General features: G+C 48.7%; 1 protein-coding gene across 6 annotated transcripts in view; it reads left to right on the forward strand.

Moving 5' to 3' along the window:
- Window positions 1-21,712, forward strand: part of KLHDC4 (kelch domain containing 4) — a 60,783-nt gene that overhangs the window by 18,471 nt on the left and 20,600 nt on the right. For all 6 annotated transcript variants that reach the window (XM_064369963.1, XM_064369962.1, XM_064369964.1 and 3 more), the window contains 2 exons: window positions 12,378-12,470; window positions 17,286-17,445. In XM_064369963.1, coding sequence (XP_064226033.1) covers window positions 12,378-12,470; window positions 17,286-17,445 — 253 coding nt within the window. The remainder of the gene's footprint in view (window positions 1-12,377; window positions 12,471-17,285; window positions 17,446-21,712) is intronic.

Here is a 21,712-nt window from a genome sequence, read left to right on the forward strand (position 1 = left end):
AAGACATTCAGCAGAAGCCAGAATAGATGAATGGATTTGCCCATATAAAACAGGAAGGTCTTTGTGTGGAAAAGGACGCCACAGGGAAAGTTAAAAATAGTGACCGGTGGGGAGAAAGCACCTGCAACATCAGGCGGAGCTCACGTCGGGGAAGGTGGTGCCCTGTGAAGCAGAGCGGCAGGCTGGGCGGGGGGCATCGCGAGGCAGGCCATAATTGTACATGGTTTGTACAAAAAACAGGATGCAGAACAACATATGCTTGGAAAAAAGCCTGCATGTGTGCACATGGGTATGTGATTATATGCACGTGTGCGATCGTGTGTGCATGTCCCTGTGTGTATGCATGGTTGTGTGTGTGCGTGTGTATGAGTGTGTGAGCATGTGTGCATGCATATGTGGCGTGAGTGTGCTGGCACGCCTGTGCTTGTGTGCATGCATGCATGTGTACATGTCTGTGAGCATGTCTGTGCATGCACCTGCGTGTGTGTGTGTGTGCACCTGCAGGTACACACCTAGAGAACCCGGTACGTGCACACTGTATGTGCACAGGAGGAGATCTGTATCGTTCCTGAGGTTTCTTTCGATTTATTGATCGTTTCTTGGTGTCATTTTTTAATGCTATTTTAATTACTGTAGCTTTATGGTATATTTTGATAGCTTGGGAGATTTTTCTCATTTGAAGTCTTTGCTTTTTATTTCATGAGCTTTACCATCAGTTTTTCAAATTGTTTTTTTCTGAGACAGTCTAGCTCTGTCACCCAGGCTGGAGTGCATTTGTGCAGTCTCGGCTCACTACAACCTCTGCCTTCCTGGTTCAAGAGATTCTCCTGCCTCAGCCTCCCGAGTAACTGCGATTACAGGTGCCTGCAACTATGCTTGGCTAATTTTTGTATTTTTAGTAGAAACAAGGGTTTGCCATGTTGGCCAGGCTAGTCTTGAACCTCTGACCTCAGGTGATCTGCCCACCTCGGCCTCGCAAAGTGCTGGGATTACAGGTGTGAGCCACTGTGCCCGGCCCTCAAATTCTGATTTTGAAAGTCCAGCAGAGTTTCAGTGGGATTGCATTTGCTGGTAAATCGCGTTTACGGAGTGACAGCATCATAATCCACAGTCGCCCCCCTCAGAGCACTGTACATCTCTCCATTTAGTTGAGTTTATTCCTTTATTTAAAAATTTAGACCTGGACTATGGTGAGTGTCAAATCGTAACCACTGAACACCCTGGGAAGTTAGGGTTATTTATTTATTTTTAATTCTTCAGTCAACTTTAAAATGCCCTGAAGTAAAATTGCAGAGTCAAGACCAGGTGCAGTGGCTCATGCCTGTAATCCCAGCATTTTAGGAGGCCTAGTTGGGAGCATCACTTTAGCCCGGGAGTTTGAGACCAGCCTGGACTACATAGTAAGACCCCATCTTTAACAAAGAAATTATCTAGGTATGCTGGTACATGTGTAGACACAGCTACTTGGGAGGCTGGGGTGGGAGAGTCACTTGAGCTCAGGAGTTGAAGGTGGCAGTGAGCTGTGATTGCATCACTGCACTGCAGTCTGGGCTACAGTGAGTCCCCATGACTTAAAAAACAAAAACAAAATCAGAGTGCAAGGCATACACATTTATAAAGCCTTTGACCTCGTGTATAATGGTTCTCCCAAAAGCCTCAAGTCAGTGCTCATGCTGGCTTGTGGAGGGCTGACTCTTAGCGTGATGCCTGTGCGGGACACTCCTCTGTTGGGATTTTCCTCAAGTGTTCTCTGTGCTCACCTTCGCTTCACAGCTGGCAGACCCTGGACTACAGCTGCAGCGCCTTGCGGAATGAGTCTCGCCTGCCCCGATAGGAAGGCCTTATGGGCGGCTTGTCTAGAGGGGCCATGTTTTGATTCTGGGCTTAGAGAACAGTAGGGGGTTTTCCTGGCACAGTGGCCAGCAGAGCCGTCCACTGGCAGAGAAGAGGACCTTGTGTGGTGGTTCTCAAACCTTCGCACTCCACGTAGCCCCTAGGGAGCCCAGGAGAATGCTCCTTCCTGCCTTCCCACTGCAGACATCAGTCCATTCAGAGTAGGTTTGAGGTGAGGTTGAGGAATCCGTGTTTTACCCTAACTTTTCCTTGCACCCTCTCCACGATGCCAATCCTGATGGCTCTGGACCATAGACGGAGTCCTGTTATGATCTGATCAGCCTCGGTGACTGGTGGAAGGCATGCTTATTTTGAATACTTTTCAGTAGATATGAAATTTTTTAGCTGCTGCTTATAAGAATATTCATGTAAAATACTTCTTAGAGCCTAAACAATGAAAATAGTGTAGGTTTTGCTTTTGTAAGTTACTCAAGATTGCAGAATGAAAGCATTCTCTATGGTGGTTTGGCGGGGCAGGCTCTTGAGTACTGTGCAGCCTGATTGATGGTCATGTCCTAGCGTAGCTGGGGACGGTGCAGGGGACTGCAGGGTGCAGGTGGCCTGTTGATTTCTCGGGCTGCGCTGCAGCGTGTGGGATCCTGGTGCAGTGCTGCCTCTGCCTCTAACTGGGCTTGGTGCTTCATGCACTACGTGGCCACTGCTGAGAGAGGACTACTTTGGCTGTTTTTGTCCGTCATTTTTTTTTAAATTGATCTAAAAGGGAAGGTCAGAAGATTCAGACACAATGAAGCATGTCTTTTGCCCTTTCTGGGGAAGATTGCTTTGGCAGGCCTTGTGCAGAGTATGAGGGAATCCCCATGGGGTGGGCTTATGTCTTTTCAGAATTCCAGAAACAGCTCATCAGGAAACTGAGTAGAAGTTGCTACCATGATCCAATCCTGCACTGTGCATTCTTTTTTTAGTGAATATTTTTGACTCCTGTGGGGCGAGTTAGTTTTTCAGCTGAGGGGACTGAAGTCGGTAGGAATTAAATATTGGTAAAGGTGCATGGAGTCTGAATTCAGTATCTGGAGTAGTCTGTTCCTTGGCTTTTAAGGTTTGTCTTGCAGGGAGGCGGAATAGAGTCTCTCCTGTTGTCATTTTTAACAGTGATGTGTATTTTGGGATGCTATCTGATTTGAGCTGGGTTAATGCATAGTAGTGGTCCCCAACCTTTTTGGCACCAGGGGATAGTTTCATGGAAGACAATTTTTCCACCGATGGTGGGGTTGGGGGATGGCTTCAGGATGAAACTGTTCCACCTCTGATCATCAGGTGTTAGATTCTCCTAAGGAGCACACTGCCGAGATCTTGCAACCCAAGTCCGTTGCATGTGTAGTTCACGATAGAGTTCACGCTCCTGTGAGAATCTGATGCTGCTGCTGGTTTGACAGGAGGTGGAGCTCAGCCGATGATGCAGCCGGGTTCCTGACGGGCGCATGGCCCTCCGTCCAGGTCAGCACTTGTTGGGCGCTGTCTCCCGCGTTTTGGTTGGTTTGTGGCTATTTTTGTAGCACATAGGATGACGTGGATACTTTCTTTTTTTTTTTTTTTTTTTTTTTTTTTTTGAGACGGAGTTTTGCTCTTGATACCCAGGCTGGAGTGCAATGGCGCGATCTCGGCTCACCGCAACCTCCGCCTCCTGGGTTCAGGCAATTCTCCTGCCTCAGCCTCCTGAGTAGCTGGGATTACAGGCACGCGCCACTGTGCCCAGCTAATTTTTTGTATTAGTAGAGACGGGGTTTCACCATGTTGACCAGGATGGTCTCGATCTCTTGACCTCGTGATCCACCTGCCTCGGCCTCCCAAAGTGCTGGGATTACAGGCTTGAGCCACCGCGCCCGGCCTACTTTCTAAGTCTCATCCTCTTCATTCTAGCAACAGACAAGATGACATGTGGTTACTTTTTAACAGTCTATCATCCTCTTCTCCATTCTAGCAACAGATAGGAATACCTACCTCATGATGGTTTGAAAATGAGAGAAAATAGTAATGGCGACGTCAAGATGAAAACTCAGGCATGTGAGCGTCACTGCCTCGTTGGACTGCTGCATGTGGCCAGCGCTTGCAGCTATTTTGAGGTCTCTTCAGTCTCGACCTTGAGTGGGAGGTGCCTGCAGAGCTGCCCCGTTCTGACTTTGCAACATAGATCTATGTACTGTTTCTTATTTTTATTTCTGTATGTTTGTTTTAAATGTGCGTGTGCTCATGTGAGTTTGAAGGGAGTTAGACGCAAAGGAAGGAGTTGTGCTCAGGACGGTGGTGTTAATCATGGCGGGTGTGGGGAGGCCTGGGAAGAGGAGGGTGTTGAAGACTCCCCTTTTCCCTCTCATGTGAACAGATGCTGGTGACTGAAGGTCTGTCTGGTTATTGGCAAGAGTGACTAGAAACTGAAACATGGGGCCGGGCACGGTGGCTCACGCCTGTAATCCCAGCACTTTGGGAGGCTGAGGCGGGTGGATCACAAGGTCAAGAGATAGAGACCATCCTGGTCAACATGGTGAAACCCTATCTCTACTAAAAATACAAAAAAATTAGCTGGGCATGGTGGCGCGAGCCTGTAATCCCAGCTACTCAGGAGGCTGAGGCAGGAGAATTGCCTGAACCCAGGAGGCGGAGGTTGTGGTGAGCCAAGATCGTGTCACTGCACTCCAGCCTGGGTAACGAGCAAAACTCCGTCTCAAAAAAAAAAAAAAAACTGAAACACTAAGAAGGCCAGCACCTAGTGTTTGCAGAGGGTTTTTCTTTGATAAAGGTGTATCATGGTGGAGATGGGTCACAGCTGGGGGTGCAGGCAGCTCCCAGGAAGGCGCGAGCCACACACCCCCGACCCCGCTATGGTCCAGTCAGGCTCTGGAGCAGGAGGGGAGGTGGCTGCTCCTGGGAGCCCCCAAAGTAGGGTTTCCCCTCTCCCCGCCCCCCGACCTGACCACCTCCTGTTGTGCTGTCCAGCCCAGGGCCTCTGGGATCGGGAGGAGAGAGAGAGTGGGGGCTCCCCCTCGGGCCTCACGTGTGTCCGGTCAGTGCGCTGGAGTTCTCGTTTCCCTCCTCCATCATGGTGGGCCTGCCCTGCCTGCTGAGCTTGCTGGCTTCAACACTCACAGCCTGGTTAGATCCGCCTGCCACATGTGATGCAAGCGCTTCTCTAGGCATTCACCACCTTCTCTCCCTGCCCCTGCAGGAGTCGCAGGGAGTGGGGGAGATTGGTCTCTCTCCATTGGTTTCTGAGCTGGTGCCGTCTGAGGGATCGTCTGTGACTCACAGATGGAGGCCAGGCCACTTCAGGACCATGCCCGATAGGTGTTTCATAACAGCTTCTCTGAGATGTGATTCATATGCCATCAAATCACTCTTTAAAAAGTATAATTGAGTGGTTTTTAGCATATTCACAGAATTGTGCAACCAACACGGTGATTTAAATTTAGTGCATTTTCTTTTTTTTGAGACGGAGTTTCGCTCTTGTTACCCAGGCTGGAGTGCAGTGGCGCGATCTCGGCTCACCGCAACCTCCGCCTCCTGGGTTCAGGCAATTCTCCTGCCTCAGCCTCCTGAGTAGCTGGTATTACAGGCATGCGCCACCATGCCCAGCTAATTTTTTTTTGTATTTTTAGTAGAGACGGGGTTTCACCATGTTGACCAGGATGGTCTCAATCTCTTGACCTTGTGATTCACCCACCTCGGCCTCCCAAAGTACTGGGATTACAGGCGTGAGCTGCCGTGCCCTGCCATTTAGTGCATTTTCATCCCCCAAAAAGAAACCCTATCTCCCCTGGCAGTCACCCCACCTTCCTCCGTCGCAGGTTCCTGCTGCCTGCGTCTGTGGATCTGCCTATTCTGGGTGTTTCATAAAAGTGGAATAAAACTATGTGGCCTCTGTCACAGGCTCTTCTTTCTATGTGGTGCTGTCAGGACATGTCCTTCTGTCCTGGGCATCAGCGCTTCACTCCTGTGGCTGGATGGTGTGCTGGCGTGTGGACGGCGTGCCGGCAGTGTGGACAGCGGGCCGGCGGTGTGGACATCGTGCTGCCGTGTGGGTGGTGCGCTGGTGTGTGGATGGCGTGCTAGCGGTGTGGACGGTGTGCTGGCGTTATGGACGGCGTGCCGGCGGTGTGGACGGCATGCTGCCGTGTGGGTGGTGCGCTGGTGTGTGGATGGGGCCATGTTTTGTTTATCTACTCTCTGTTGGCCACTTGGGTTGTTTCCGCTTTTCTGCTATTGCAGGTGATGCTGCAGTGAACATTCATGGACAGTGCATACATCTTTCTGTGCATCGGAGCACGTGGGAGATGATACTGTTTGGTTACGTGAAGATATAGGGGTATGTGTGTGTGTGCGATGTTTCCTTCTGATGTGAGGAAGGGGTTATCATTTGGTCATCAGCTGAAGCTGCATCTGAGTGAAAGTCGGTTTCCTGGAGAATGCACCTCATCAGGATGATTCTGTTATTTTATGATTCTGTAGTGAAGGACGGCAACGTGTTAGCTGCAGTCAAGCAGACAGCGCCTTACAGTGACTGGCCTCTGAGAGTCTCAGGCTTGAAGTACAGGTCGCCATGGGAATGGACACGCCTTGCTCTGCCCTGTAGGCATGGGTGTTGGTGGGTTGGGTTACGTGTTCTGAGGCTCTCTGACTCCATGGAAATGTGGGTTCTATCGACAGCAAACAGCAATAGCTCCTGAAGACCAAACCTTCCCTGCTGGAAAGCCAGGGTATATGTGTATTCCCTGTTGTACGGTTTGCACAACACGGAATGATGATCATTTGAATCTGTGACAGGACAGAGGTGGGACTCAGATGTACGTAAAGAGACAGACTGATTTGTACAGAAACCAGGAGGTGAGCCGGAGTGTAGTGGCCTGATCTCAGCTCACTGCAACTTCTGGCTCCTGAGTTCAAGTGATTCTCCTGACTCAGCCTCCTGAGTAGCTGGGATTACAGGCACCTAGTACCATGCCTGGCTAATTTTTGTATTTTTAGTAGAGACAGGGTTTCACCATGTTGGCCAGGCTGGTCTCGAACTCCTGATCCACCTGCCTCAGCCTCCCAAAATGCTGGGATTATAGGCGTAAGCCACCACGATTTTCTCATCTGTAAAGTGAGGATAAATGCACATAAGAGGACTGTGCGTAGCATAGAATAAACACTCCACAAATGGTGGTTTACTGTGAATGGTAATCACTAAGGTGAGACAAGGGTGTGGTTTATAGGCTGCCTGAGTTCTGGAGACGGCTGCTAATCATGTCGCCCGCCGTGATTAAGTGTCCTGTTTTTACTCCGCCATCATTTGTTATTTGATGGACTTGATCCTCGGAGTAGCAGGGCGGAATTCCAAAGGCACGTGTTTGAAATGAAAGGGGAGGTGCATGCACACGGTTCTCCTGGGGCTGTGCTATAACCACTGTTGAGAGACAGGGCTCCTCTAGTCTGAGGATGATCCACTAGGTCGAGTTCCCTGTTGGCTCAGCTGGCTCAGCCCCTGTGACCTGGACCTTCAGGGGTACGGTAGGAATTGCTCCTTTGCTCAGCAAATGTCTCAAGGCCACAGGTGCCGCAGGTCCTGCAGTGGCGCTCTGTCATGATATTCCTGTCCATGACGGACTGCGCATGCGTTGGGTTCCCTAGGGTGATCATACTGTGTTTTTACCTCCCTTTTTTGTGTTGAGACAAATAATTGCCATCCTGTTACGGTGGCCTAGAGTGTCTGGGGCAGTACCATGCAGTCCAGGTTTGTGGCTGAGAAGCAGTGGGTTCTCCCGATGGCCCAGGTGTGTGGCGGGCTGTGCCTTCCAGGAGCGTGTGAGTGCACTCTGACAGCACAGTCTTGACAGCACAGTGACAGAGTTGCCTGACAATATGTTGTTTCTCAGAACCTGTGTGTCATTAAGCAGTCATTAAGCAGTGTGAGACTGTATATTGTAGAATTTTGTAAGGTATAGACTTCAGAATTGCTCTGAGAAGCATTTGCATACGGAGTGCTTACTTCTGATTGGACCCTAAACTTGTGAAGTTATCTGGTGTCTGTCCGTTCTTTTTTTTTTTTTTTTGTATCAATCTTGATGTATTTGTTCACACATTTGATAAAAATGTCACAGGAGTGAAATCATTACAATGACATGAGTGTACAGGCAGACCCCAAGTGCAGAATCAGATTTCCATCAGTCAGAACATGGAGCAACCATAACTCCTTTGTACCTGTGCATGTGTGCGCACATGCATGCACACACACACACACATTTTCTCTGTCTCGTGCACACATCCATCCACACCCCAACAATCACAGGTGCTAAGTTTGGACATAGCCCAGGGACTCTTCCCTGGCTTCTGTCAGGTCCTGGGGAGAAGAGAGAAGCAATGAATGAAACGCAGCTGGGACTGCTCGATGCATCTCTCTGCTCTTCCAACAGTGACTCTGAGAAGGCAAGGCATACACTGGGGCAGCTACTTCCTTGGCACAAAATTGAACAGACAACAATGAGGTCAAGGAAGGGTTTAAGTTAGTCTCAAGTTTAAATCACTTTTCTTTCTTTATAAGAGATGGGGGTCTTGCTATGTTGCCCAGGCTGGAGGGCAGTGGCTAGTCACAGGCGCGATCCCGCTACTGATCAGCATGGGAGTTTTGACCTGCTCCATTTCCGGCCTGGGCTGGTTCACCCCTCCTTAGGCAACCTGGTGGTCCCCCGCTCCCAGGAGGTCACCATATTGATGCCGAACTTAGTGCAGAACCTGATCGGCATAGCGCACTACAGCCCAGAACTCCTGGGCTCAAGTGATCCTCCCACCTCAGCCTCCCGAGTAGCTGACTACAGGCACACACTACTGTGCCCGGCTAAACCGTTTTCTGTTAATGTCATGGCACAGCCCATTTGAGGGGCCTGGTGGGAACACTGCCTGGCAGCTCGCCCCATTTGGCGCTCTGTTCTATGCAGCTTCTGAGCCTCGAGGCAACCACCCCCACGACGTCCCACCATATTCTGTGATGTCCATAGACTTCTGGCTGAGGAGGACATGTGAATGTTTTAAGACCCCATATTTAGGCATGACAGCAGTTGCAAAGCCTGTTGGGGATTCAAATATAAATGGGCTTTTTGAAGTAACTTTATTTTTCTAAAGAGGGATGTGGAGTATTTTTATAGAAATTTTTTCCCTTTTTAGGTACGAAACACTGATACTTGGCTACTGCCACAGAAAGTTAATTGAGTCCTTTGTGTCAGCCAGAGGATGAGACTCGGGTGGTATTCCCATGCAGGCAGCCAAAGGAGGCCCCGCCCCAGCGCTGGTAGGGCGGCTTGGGGGCACCACTCTGCCCCAGGCCTTGTGTTCCGTTGCTGGACGGGGATGGCAGTGACAGCGCTCAGTTATTTTTTTGAAGCAGACTTGGAAGCAAACACAGTGGTTTAGTTTTGAATGAAGGTCTGGTCCTCAGATTGTTCTTAAAAAGTAATCCATCAGGAAATGGATCAGCAAGAAGGGGAGTTCATTTCTTGCTCCATGTGTGTGGGGGTTTCTTCTCAATCGATTCTCTCCCATGCAGTGTGTCCGTCGTATGGCTGTCCCGTGGGGCACCCAGCCAGGAGGGGATGGAGCTGCTGTGGAGTCTGTGCAACTGTGAAGTGAGGCCAACTTGCAGGACTCCGTAGAGTCTTAATGAGCTGAGGTCCTGCTACGCATCAGTATGTGAGGAGGCCACCCCAAAGGTCATGCCAGCTCCAGGTTGGATTAGTAGAATTGGTGTCTAGAAAAAGGGACTGCTTGCTTCTGGTTGACTTTCCATGGATGGGTGTGGTGGTCATTCTGAGTGCCACGTTAAAAGGGATGCTACGGATGGAGGGTGCTGGAGGAGAGAAGCCAGTGGGAACCTGTGTGTGAACGGTGAGAATGGAATTTGCTCCAGCCCCTGGGAGTCACCCTGGTGATGCAGTGAATGATTCCTCCCAACTTTGTAAACTTAAAATAGATCACTCAAGCTTCCTTTTAACTTTTAGAGTCCATGTCTTGATGTGTTTTTAGGGTACTTGCCTCTTTGTGGGCTTTTACAGAAAACGCTGTAAGTGGGTTTGGGGGATTGCTGTGTAACATGCAGAAAAACAAATGGAGGAAGAATACATTGTCTACATAGGCACCGACTTGTGTGATTAAAGCTGTAACTATCCTTTGTAGCCCAGAGTTGCCGTGACCTGTGTGGAGAGGTTGGAGGGTCGGGCAGAGAGTGGGTGTGAAAGCCATGGAGGATCCTAGGGAGTGGATTCCTAAGTAGGTGAGGTGGGTCATCAGTGAGGATCCCAGGGAGTGGATTCCCAAGCAGGAGGTGAGGTGAGTCATCAGGAGCCCAGGGAATGGCTGCAGCGCCTCTGCCCTCCGACCCTTCTTAAGGCCCTGCCCTGGTGCCTGTGGCTCTAGGAGATTTCCAGGGTAGTCACAGCACACGTACCTGTTGAGGCCCATATTGTAGGCCAAAACCTTCCCTGTGTGCCCGGCCTTCTCTGTGCCTGGGCGCCCTGCACATCCCTGGCCTGTGTAAGCACCTCTGCAAGCTTTCTGAGCACCTGCTGCCCCAGCGCCTCCTCCCCACCCCACTCTGTTCCGTCGCTCCTCTCTCTGGTTGTGAAAGTCACGGCTGCTCACTGGAGGACTGCTGGGAGATGCAGGAAAGAATCAAGACCAGAAAACCACTGAGTACCCCCATTTAGAATCTCGAATAGGATTGGCTTTGTACCCTGCCTTTTCACTTAGTTTTTTGAGCATTCTCCCATGATATGCAGTATTTTAAAGAATCTGTTTCTTTTTTTTTTTCTTTTTCTTTTTGTAAACTCCTCTGAGCTAAAAGAATCTGTTTCTTAAACATCTTTGTCAGGTTGATAGAATGAAATGGTATCTGCTTTATTTGAAATTCTTTGATTTCTAGGGAGGTCAATTATAGTTTTGTTTTTATTATTTGTATATTTTTAAGGTTTTAAATTTGCTTTTTGTATTTATTGCTGTATATTTTTATATCAGTGTTATTGAGGCATAATTATAAAATTCAATAACATGCATACCTTTTAGGTATACAGTTAGATGAGCGTTACGAAATATGCACACTCATGTAGTCACCACCACAGTCGAGACGTAGGCCTTCTCGTCACCCCAGGGAGCGCCCTCCTACCCTTTGTAGTTGGTCCCCTCCCAGCACCTACCCCGGGAAGCTGCTATGGGCCATGGTGTCATCTCGCGTTTATGACGCTCATGTGCGTGGAGTCCAGCAGAATCTGCTTTTGTTCAGCGAGGTGATTGCTGTGTGCATCAGTAAACGATTCCCTTTTGTTTCTGAGAAGTCCTCCCCAGTGTGGGCAGCAGCGCACGCTGTTCATTCACCCACTGAAGGACAGCTTGGCTACTGGGTGACAGTTCCGAGAGCATCTGTGAACATGTGCATGTCAGTCTTGTGCGGACCACTGTTTTCCTTTCTCTTGAGTAAATGTTTAATGTCATATTGCTAAGTTGTGCACCAAGTTTATGTTTCACATTACAAGAAACAGTCACTGTGGCTTCACTGTCTTGGATTCTCACCGGTGTCGTGGGTCCAGCCGCCCCGTGGCCTCCTCAGCACTTGATGTTGTCTTGATCTCAGGTGCCCAGCCACGTGTGGTAGGAGGTCACGGTGGATTTGGCATGTGTTTCCGATGGCGGACGTCTTTTCCTGTTTTCATTGGCCATTTTCCATCTTTTTTCCTCCATTTTTATATCATATGAACTTTCTGATCAAATCGTTTGTTTGTATTTTTATTGGGTCATTTATCTTACTATTATAAGGTACAGTTCTGGACCGGGCACAATGGCTCACGCCTGTAATCCCAGCACTTTGGGAGGCTCAAGTGGGCAGATCACTTGAGGTCAGGAGTTCAAGACCAACCTGGCTAACATGGCGAAAACCCATCTCTTCTGAAAAATACAAAAAAATTAGCCGGGCATGGTGGTGCACGCTTGTAATCCCAGCTACTCAGAAGGCTGAAGCAGGAGAACTGCTTGAACTTGGGAGGCAGAAGTTCCAGTGAGCCAAGATCGTACCACTGCACTCCGGCCTGGGTAACAGAGTGAGACTCCATCTCAAAAAAAAAAAAATTGGAATTCTATATATATTCCGGATTCAAATCATTTGTTAGTCATGTGTTTCAAAATATTTCTCCCAGTCTGTCTTTGGCCTTTTTATTTTGTAATGGTATATTTTTGAGGTTTTGTATTTTGACGGAGTCCAGTTTATAATGTTCCACCTAAGAAATCTTTATGCACTCCAAGGTCATGGAGATTTTCCCTGTTTTATTCCTGAAGTTTATAGTAGCTAGGTAGGCTCTTACCGGATGGTTTTGGTAGCTCATGGTATTTAATTTGTGAGCAGTAAGTGTTCAGAAAACAGACATCAGTGAGAAATCGGGTTTTGTTTGTTGTCATTTTTAGAGCAACCAGCAGTTAAGCAAGTTCATAGTGTTTTTTTGTTTCTTTTGTTTTAGATCAACAGGGGGTCCTTCGGGTCGGAGTGGACATCGGATGGTGGCCTGGAAGAGACAGTTGATCCTTTTTGGTGGCTTCCATGAAAGTACACGGTTGGTACCAAGAATGGAAAAATCTTTCTTTCCTGAAGCATTAGGGGTGGACTTTTTAGGGAAAGAACATTCTGAATACACAAGAAAGATGTGCCCATTTTCCCACATCCAGCTTCACCTGACCTTGGTGTGGGTAGCCACACAGGGCCTTGACTCTGAAGGGTCACACACCTGGTCTTGCACTGGCTTCATGCTGTGTTCATATTGAAATTCTTAACCTCGTTGAACAAGGGACCCTACGTTTTAGTTTTACAGCAGGCCCTGCAAATAATGTGGCTAGTTCTATTTAAAATGGGGTTTTGGCTAGGCACAGTGGGTCACACATATAATCCCAGCACTTTGGGAGGGTGAGGCAGGTGGATCACTTGAGGTCAGGAGTTTAAAACCAGCCTGGCCAACATAGTAAACCCTTTCTCTACTAAAAATACAAAAATTGGCCAGGCATGGCGGCAGGCGCCTGTAATCCAGCTATTCAGGAATCTGAGACAGGAGAATCGCTTAAACCCAGGAGGTGGAGGTTTGCAGTGAGTTGAGATCCTGCCATTGCACTCCAGTCTGGGTGACAGAGTGAGACTTTGTTTGAATGAATGAATGAATAAATGGGATTCTAAAACCTTACCCGGGTTCGGAATACCTTGGAGTACTGGTTAGAGTGCTGATTGGAGCTCTGACTCAGAGGTCTGGAGTGAGGCCCAAGAATCTGCATTTTAACAAGCTCTCAGGTGATGCTGATGTTGCTGGCCAGTGGACCTCACTTTGAGAGCCACTGTTCTGTAGTAACTTAAAAGCACTCCCGTCTGGGAAAGCAGCAATAGCATATCTTCCACAGTGATACCTTAAGAGGAAGCCGGTAGTTCTCTGTTGATGTCACGTGGACGTTGGTGCAGCCGGCATGGCTGCCCAGGGTGAACTGCGGGCACTCTGATTGTTGTAGGCCTGTCATCTGCACGTGTATATTCTAGAGCTTCCTTAGTTCAGTCCAGAAAAGCAAGACGCAGGGGAGCTGGTTATCCCTGTTTGTGTCACAAGCGCAGTAGCATTCTGGGTAAGGTGAAGGCCATCTTTTTTGAAGGACTTTCTGCTGGCCTCCTGCGGTGTGAGAGACAGTGGCTGTCTTTACCTCTGGGGCCTCATTTGAAGCTCGCTTTCTTTACTGGTCCCTTCGGAAATAGCATCGCGATGGATGTGATGGTGCCAGTCACAGCTTTGTCACATTACGAGTCCAGTTGCACGTTCTGGTGATTCTCTGCTGATTCTTGGTGCATCGTGATAAGTCTCTTCAGCCATGTGAGGAAGACTGTGTTGGGTGGGTTAGGAGGGGCAGGTGATGCAATTTTTCAACTACCCCCCATCATGGACTGAGACATTGTGGTATGGATTGGGCTCAGTTAAGGTTTCAGAATTTCTTTTTTCTTTTTTTTTTTTTTTGAGATGGAGTTTCAGTCTTGTTGCCCAGGCTCGAGTGCAATGTGCGATCTTGGCTCATTGCAACCTCCACTTCCCGGGTTCAGGTGATTCTCCTGCCTCAGCCTCCCGTATAGCTGGGATTACAGGTGCCTGCCACCATGCCCAGCTAATTTTTGTATTTTTAGTAGAGACCGGGTTTCACCATGTTGGTAAGGCTGTTCTGAAATGACTGACCTTAAGTGATGTGCCTACCTCAGCCTCCCAAAGTGCTGGGATTACAGGCGTGAGCCACCGCGCCCGGCCAGGTTTCAGATTTTCTTTACAAATACATTCTCATTAATTTTGTGAATTGGGGGGAAAGGAGATCCAAATGCTTAAATACTTTATAAGGGGGGAAATTTTAAGAACGTAATTCAGATTAAAAGGTATTTAAGGCTGGGCACAGTGCCTCCCTCCCGCCTGTAATCCCAGCACTTTGGGAGACTGAGGTGTGTGGATCACTTGAGGCCAGAGGTTTGAGACCAGCCTTACCAACATGGTGAAAAATCATCTCTACTAAAAATACAAAAAAACTAGTCAGGTGTGGTGGTGTGCACCTGAAATCCCAGGTACTCAGGGAGGCCGAGGCAAGAGAATTGCTTGAACCTGGGAGGCAGAGGTTGAGGTGAGCCGAGATTGTGCTATTGCACCCTAGCCTGGGTGACAGAAGCTGAGTGCTAGGATTACAGTACTTTGGGAGGCCAGGGCTGGTGGATCACCTGAGGTAAGGAGTTCGAGACCAGCCTGGCCAACTTTGCAAAACCCCATCTCTACTAAAAAATAAAAAATTAGCCAGGCATGTTGGGCACCTGTAATCCCAGCAATTTTGGAGACTGAGGCAAGCAAGTCACTTGAACCCAGGAGGCTGAGGTTGCAGTGAGCCGAGATGGTGCCACTGCACTCCAGCCTGGGCGACAGAGAGAGACTCATGGAAGAAAAAAAAAAGTTGAGGAAGCCGAAGTAACTCATAAGTTACTCAGCTCACTGTAGTCTCCACCTTCCAAGTTCAAACTGTGCCTCAGCCTCCTGAATAGCTGGGATTATAGGTGCTTGCCCCCATGCCTGGCTAGTTTTTTGTATTTTTAGTAAAGACATGAGGTTTCTCTATATTGGCCACGCTGGTTTTGAACTCCTGACCTCAAGTGATCCACCTGCCTCAGACTCCCAAAGTGCTGGGATTACAGGCATGAGCCCAGCACGCCCAGTATGTTTATCTGAAAACCAGGCGTGGCAGCTGGTGCTGGGTAGATACCCTGTGACTTTTCCTGCTTCACACAAAACAGCAACAAGCAGAAGAAAACCAGGTACTTCAGACTTGGGTAGAGCTGCTCGCTCTTCCATGTTTTCTTTGCTTAAATCAGTTCGGCTCTCCTTTTTGAGTAGCCGGAGAGCAGCGTCTTACTCTTTTACAATTATTCTGTCAAAGTCCCGTGTTAGGACAGGACATTCTGGATGTGCCACGGAGTCTCCCCATGCCTCCAGCAAAGCTGCCACTTCCCTGTGCGGCCCAGTCTGCGTGCTGGGTCCGGCAGGTGGTGAGCAAGGCAGGAAATGTTAAGGGCATTTCTGTTAACATGCCTCGTTGCCTTGCTGTGTTTTCAGGTGCAGAGGATTGGCTCCTGCGGTCTGCAGTTTTCTGAGAGCGCCTAGCCCCCTCGCTCACCCTCCTTCCACTTGGGCATCCTACCACTCTTCTTGCCAGGTTGCGCATCCCTCCCTTCTGATCGTTGAGTTAAATGTATTGTTCACTGCTGCCTTTCAAGTTGCACACCTAGTAACCTAATGTAACCGTGCTTGTGTTAACTGTGTAAGGAAATACAGTATGGCTTTCAGATTAAATTCCTATGCCTCGCTCTTTTTCTGGCTGGAACCATGGAGGGTGTAGAAGAGAAGAAGTTTCCTGCTGTGCCAGAAACCCTTAAGAAACAGCGAAGGAGCCAGGCACGGTGGCTCATGCCTGTAATCCCAGCACTTTGGGAGGCCGAGGCGGGTGGATCACGAGGTCAAGAGATCGAGACCATCCTGGTCAACATGGTGAAACCACGTCTCTACTAAAAATACAAAAAATTAGCTGGGCACAGTGGTGCGTGCCTGTAATCCCAGCTACTCAGGAGGCTGAGGCAGGAGAATTGCCTGAACCCAGGAGGCGGAGGTTGCAGTGAGCTGAGATCGTGCCATTGCACTCCAGCCTGGGTAACAAGAGTGAAACTCTGTCTCAAAAAAAAAAAAAAAAAAGAAAAAAAGAGAAACAGCGAAGGAATTTCACAGAGCTGAAGATCAAGTGCCTGAGAAAGAAGTTTGCCCAAAAGATGCTTCGAAAGCCCAGGAGGAAGCTTACCTATGAGAAATCGAAGCACTGTCACAAGGAATATAGGTAGATGGACAGAACTGAAAATCAAATGCGAGGATGGAGGATGGCAGGGAAGGCTGGCAACTTCTGTATACCTGCAGAACCCAAACGCGTTTGTCATCAGGATCAGAGGTCTCAGCGGTGTGAGACCACAGGCCAGAAAGGTGTTGCAGCTTCTCCTTCCTCAAATCTTCAGTGGAACCTTTGTGAAGCTCATCAAAGCTTCCGTTAACAGGCTGAGGATTAGAGCCATATATTGCATGTGGGAACCCAAATCTGAAGTCAGTAAATGACTAATCTTCAAACGTGGTTATGGCAAAATCAGTAAGAAGTGAATTGCTTTGACAACGCTTTGCTTGATCTCTTGGAAAATGTGGCATCATCTGCATGGAAGATCTGATTCATCGGATCTATACTGTTGGAAAACGCTTCAAAGAAGCCAGTAACTTCCTGTGGCCCTTCAAATCATCTTCTCCACGAGGCGGAATGAAGAAAAAAGCCACCCGTTTTGTAGGAGGTAGAGATGCTGGCAACAGGCAGGACCAGATCAACAGGCTTCTTAGAAGAATGAACTAAGGTGTCTACCGCTATTATTTTTCTAAGCTGCTCAGTTAATAAACAGTATCTGCTCTCAAATTGAAAAAAAAAAAAGTTCCTCTGCGTTTGTGGGCCAGCATTATTTCTGGTTTTCAGATGAAAACTCACGTGTTTGCGGTCCTTTCGTGTAAACTCACACTTCAATGAAACAGGTGACTTGGTAAAAGCGTTGGGCTGCCTCCAGGTAGTTGGCATCAAGATTGAAGTCAAGGAGATATGGCAGGTGTCTGTGGCTTGTTGCAGGGAAAATGCCCACGTTTCTGTGTTGATTGTTACGTTGGTGTGAGTGCAGTGGAGAAAAATGGTGTGAGGTTTTTCCAAACAGTAGGAAATTTACCTTTAATTTAAATCAGGTTCAGTTTTTAATATCAGGGCTTTTTCCAGCGTTCCTGATCCTGACGGTGTTGCTTTGTTCTAACCAGGGATTACATCTATTACAACGACGTGTATGCCTTTAACCTGGACACCTTCACGTGGAGCAAGCTGTCCCCGGCTGGGACAGGGCCCACACCCAGATCAGGCTGCCAGATGTCCGTCACTCCTCAAGGCGGCATCGTCCTCTACGGGGGCTACTCGAAACAGGTAGGTGCGGCGTGAGGACACAGGCATTCCTTTCTGTGGCCTCCAGTTTCATCAGCGTGGAAACTTTCAAATAGGATGACTCATTGGTTTCATATCAACAGTTCTCTTTATTGAATTAGAAATGGAGATGGTGTTCCTTTGTGAACTTGGTGCGACTGTTAGGGCCATATGTTCTCATCCACACTCCTCTCAGCAGTGCAGTGTGAACGACTCCGTATTCCAAATGCCTCCTTCCTGCTTCATAGACCCTCACTACTGCATAGTAGTCCCTGTGGAATGAAATTCTCCTCACTCTGTTCCTGGGCTTTTTTCTTTTGTAAGGTGGGAACAGTGCCGACAGGAATGTTCTTGCACCCACCTGCTGGTGGAGCATGTGCTCCACATGCGTGCTGGTGGTGAGGTGTGTTTTTCCACATGCATACCGGGCATTCTACTCGTGGGACATGACTTTCCACGTGCACACCGGGGCATTCTGCTTGTGGGGCGTGATTTTCCACATGCACACCGGGCATTCTGCTCGTGGGACGTGACTTTCCACATGCACACTGGGCATTATGCTCGTGGGGCGTGATTTTCCACATGCACACTGGGCATTCTGCTCGTAGGGCGTGATTTTCCACATGCACACTGGGCATTCTGCTCGTAGGGCGTGATTTTCCACATGCACACCGGGCATTCTGCTTGTGGGGCGTGATTTTCCACATGCACACCGGGCATTCTGCTCGTGGGACGTGACTTTCCACATGCACACCGGGCATTCTGCTTGTGGGGCGTGATTTTCCACATGCACACCGGGGCATTCTGCTCGTGGGGTGTGATTTTCCACATGCACACCGGGCATTCTGCTCGTGGGGCGTGATTTTCCACATGCACACCGGGCATTCTGCTCGTGGGGTGTGATTTTCCACATGCACACCGGGCATTCTGCTCGTGGGGCGTGATTTTCCACATGCACACCGGGCATTCTGCTCGTGGGGCGTGATTTTCCACATGCACACCGGGCATTCTGCTTGTGGGGCGTGATTTTCCACATGCACACTGGGCATTCTGCTCGTGGGGCGTGATTTTCCACATGCACACCGGGGCATTCTGCTCGTGGGGCGTGATTTTCCACATGCACACCGGGCATTCTGCTCGTGGGGCGTGATTTTCCACATGCACACCGGGCATTCTGCTTGTGGGGCGTGATTTTCCACATGCACACTGGGCATTCTGCTCGTGGGGCGTGATTTTCCACATGCACACCGGGCATTCTGCTTGTGGGGCGTGATTTTCCACATGCACACCGGGCATTCTGCTCGTGGGGCGTGATTTTCCACATGCACACCGGGGCATTCTGCTCGTGGGGCGTGATTTTCCACATGCACACCGGGCATTCTGCTCGTGGGGCGTGATTTTCCACATGCACACCGGGCATTCTGCTCGCGGGGCGTGATTTTCCACATGCACTGCGTGCATTCTGCTCGTGGGGTGTGATTTTTTACATGCACACTGGGGCATTCTGCTCGTGGGGCGTGTGCTCTGTAGAGGTGGCTGGCACAAGCTGTCCTCGGCACCCTAGTGTTGCTGTTGCTTCACTCCCATTTCACACCTCACCGACCTTTGCATTTTTGTGAATCTGAGAGGCACAAAATGGTATCTCATTGTAGGGTTTTAAGAAATCCTTTATAGTTTGGAAACATTCAGACACAGCTAAGTTGAAAGAATTTTCCAGGGAAGACTTCGGTACTCCTCCTAGGTCCTTCGTTTAGGTTTTGCTGTGCTTGCTTCATCACGTGTCTGTTTATGTAGCTGTACCCTTTGCCATCTCTCTGTTGTCTTTTTTGATGTATTTCACAGGGAAGTGCAGACGCCCTCCCTGTAAATACTCCAGCATGCATATGATCAAGTTGAGGTCCAGGGTCATTTCTTATGCATAACTTACCCCCAGTGAGGGCACACGTTCTTCTTGTTGTTTTTTTTTCCGAGACAGAGTCTTGCTCTGTCGTCCAGGCTGGAGTGCCGTGGGGCAATTTCGGCTCACTGCAGCCTCCACGTCTTGGGTTCAGACGATTCTCCTGCTTCAGCCTCCCGGGTAGCTGGGACTGCAGGCATGCGCACCATGCCCAGGTAATTTTTTTTTTTGTATTTTTTGTAGACATGGGGTTTCACCATGTTGGTCAGGCTGGTCTCGAACTCCTGACCTCGTGATCCACCTGCCTCTGCCTCCCAAAGTGCTGTGATTACAGGTGTGAGATACCGCGCCCGGCCCGAGGGCACACATTCTTACAAGTGTGCACACCGTGTGACCCACAGCCTGGTCCTGCCCTGCCTTTCCCACTTGGCTCCTCTGACCTCACCCCCAGAGGTGAGGCTGCTCTTATTTTTCTGCCGTATCAGATCTGCCTGTCCTGGAGTGTCTGCTAAACGCAGTCACCCAGATTTGAGCAAATCTCACTCAGTGAGCTTTTCAGATTCACATATGCTGCCTGTTTTTGTTCATTGCTGCTTCGTGCTGAGAAGTGTTCCATGAGATGACTGTCCCACAGTTTGTGGTTCTGTTTTTCGCTGAAAAACAGACACCTGGGCTGTTTCCATTCTTGGGAAGACACAGCCCTTGGATGAGCCATGAATAAAGCTGCTATGGGCATGTCCATGTGAGTCTTTGTGTGGCTCCATGTTGGTTTCTCTTGGGTAAATGGATATCTACAGTGAAACTGCTGCATCCTAGAGTGGGTGTGGGTGTTATTTAATAAGGATTGGTCAGCTGTCTTCCCACAGCAATGGCCAGTTCTACCTGTGCTGGAAATCTCAGGGAGTTCTGGTCGTTTTGGTTCTTATCAGCCTGATGGCATCAGTCTTCATGTTTTTAGTCATTCTGGTGGATGTGTGGTATCTTGTGGTTTTAATTCGCATTTCTCTGATGACTGCTGGTGTTGAGCACTTTTTGTGAGCTTATTGGTCATACGTACATCGTCCCTGAAGTGTGTGTTCACGGCTTCTGCTGTTTGTAATGTATTTTTGTTAGTCGCAGAGGTTTGCATTCTGGAGAGCAGTCCCTTTCAGGTGTGTGTACAGTTACCCTCCCAGTAGTGGCCTGCCTAGTTGCCTTCTTAAGTGTTTGTTAATGAGTAAAAGCTTTGAGTTTTGATAAAGTATAATTTTTTATGTTTTTCTTTTATGATTATTACTTTCTGTGATACAGGAAATATCTGTGAAACCTTGTTTATCTTCAGTAACAAAGATTTTCTTAAATTTTTCTCTAAAAATTACATGGTTTTACAATTAGTCCTGTGATCTGCCCTGAAATAATTCTCAAGAGTAGCATGAAGTGGGTATTGAGGCTCATCCGTTTCCCCCACATAGATGTTCACCTGTCTCAGCATCATCTGTTGCAAAGGCTTTTTAGGCTGGGCGCGGTAGCTCACATCTGTAATCACAGCACTTCGGGAGGCTGAAGCAGGTGGATTACTTGAGGTAAGGAGTTCGAGACCAGCTTTGCCAACATGGTGAAATCCTGTCTCTACTAAAAAATACAAAAATTAGCCGGGAGTCGTGGCACATGCCTGTAATCCCAGCTACTCGGGAGGCCGGGGCAGGAGAATCGCTTGAACCCGGGAGGCAGAGGTTGCAGTGAGCCAGGATTGTGGCACTGCACTCCAGCCTGGGCGATAGAGGGAGACTCTGTCTCAAAAAAGAAAAAAAGGCCTTTTATTCCCCATTGAATACCTTAGGAACCTTTGTTGGAAATCACGTGACTGCAGGAATATAGTTCTGTTCCTGGGCTCTGTTCTGATCCATATCAGTCCTGATGCCAGTGTCTCACCATCCTCGCTTTTACGCCTTGATAGTGACTCCTGGAGTACCAGTCATTCAACTGCTGCTTTTTAAAGTTGTTTTAACTGTTCTGGGTTCTTAAAGTTTCTATATATGTTTTACCATGAACTTGTTGATGTCTAACAAAAAAGGGCCAATAACCTTTTCAGGAGCCTGCTGGAAATCATGATTAGAGTTGTTTTCAATCTGTAGATGAATTTAGGGGAGATTTGGTATCTTTGAGTCTTCTAGTCCTTGAACAAGGATTCTCTCTCAATTTATTTTGGTTTTCTTTTCTTTTCTTTTTTTTTATGAGACGGAGTCTCTCTCTGTCACCCAGGCTGGAGTGTAGTGGTGCCATCTCAGCTCACTGCAACGTCCGCCTCCCAGGTTTAAGCCATTCTCTGCGTCAGCCTCCTGAGTAGGTGGGATTACAGGCACCTGCCACCATGCCTGACTTAATTCTTTTGTA

Source organism: Aotus nancymaae, unplaced genomic scaffold (genome assembly GCF_030222135.1).
Source record: "Aotus nancymaae isolate 86718 unplaced genomic scaffold, 86718_ANA_hifiasm-v0.15.2.pri h1tg000095l, whole genome shotgun sequence".
NCBI lineage: Eukaryota > Metazoa > Chordata > Mammalia > Primates > Aotidae > Aotus > Aotus nancymaae.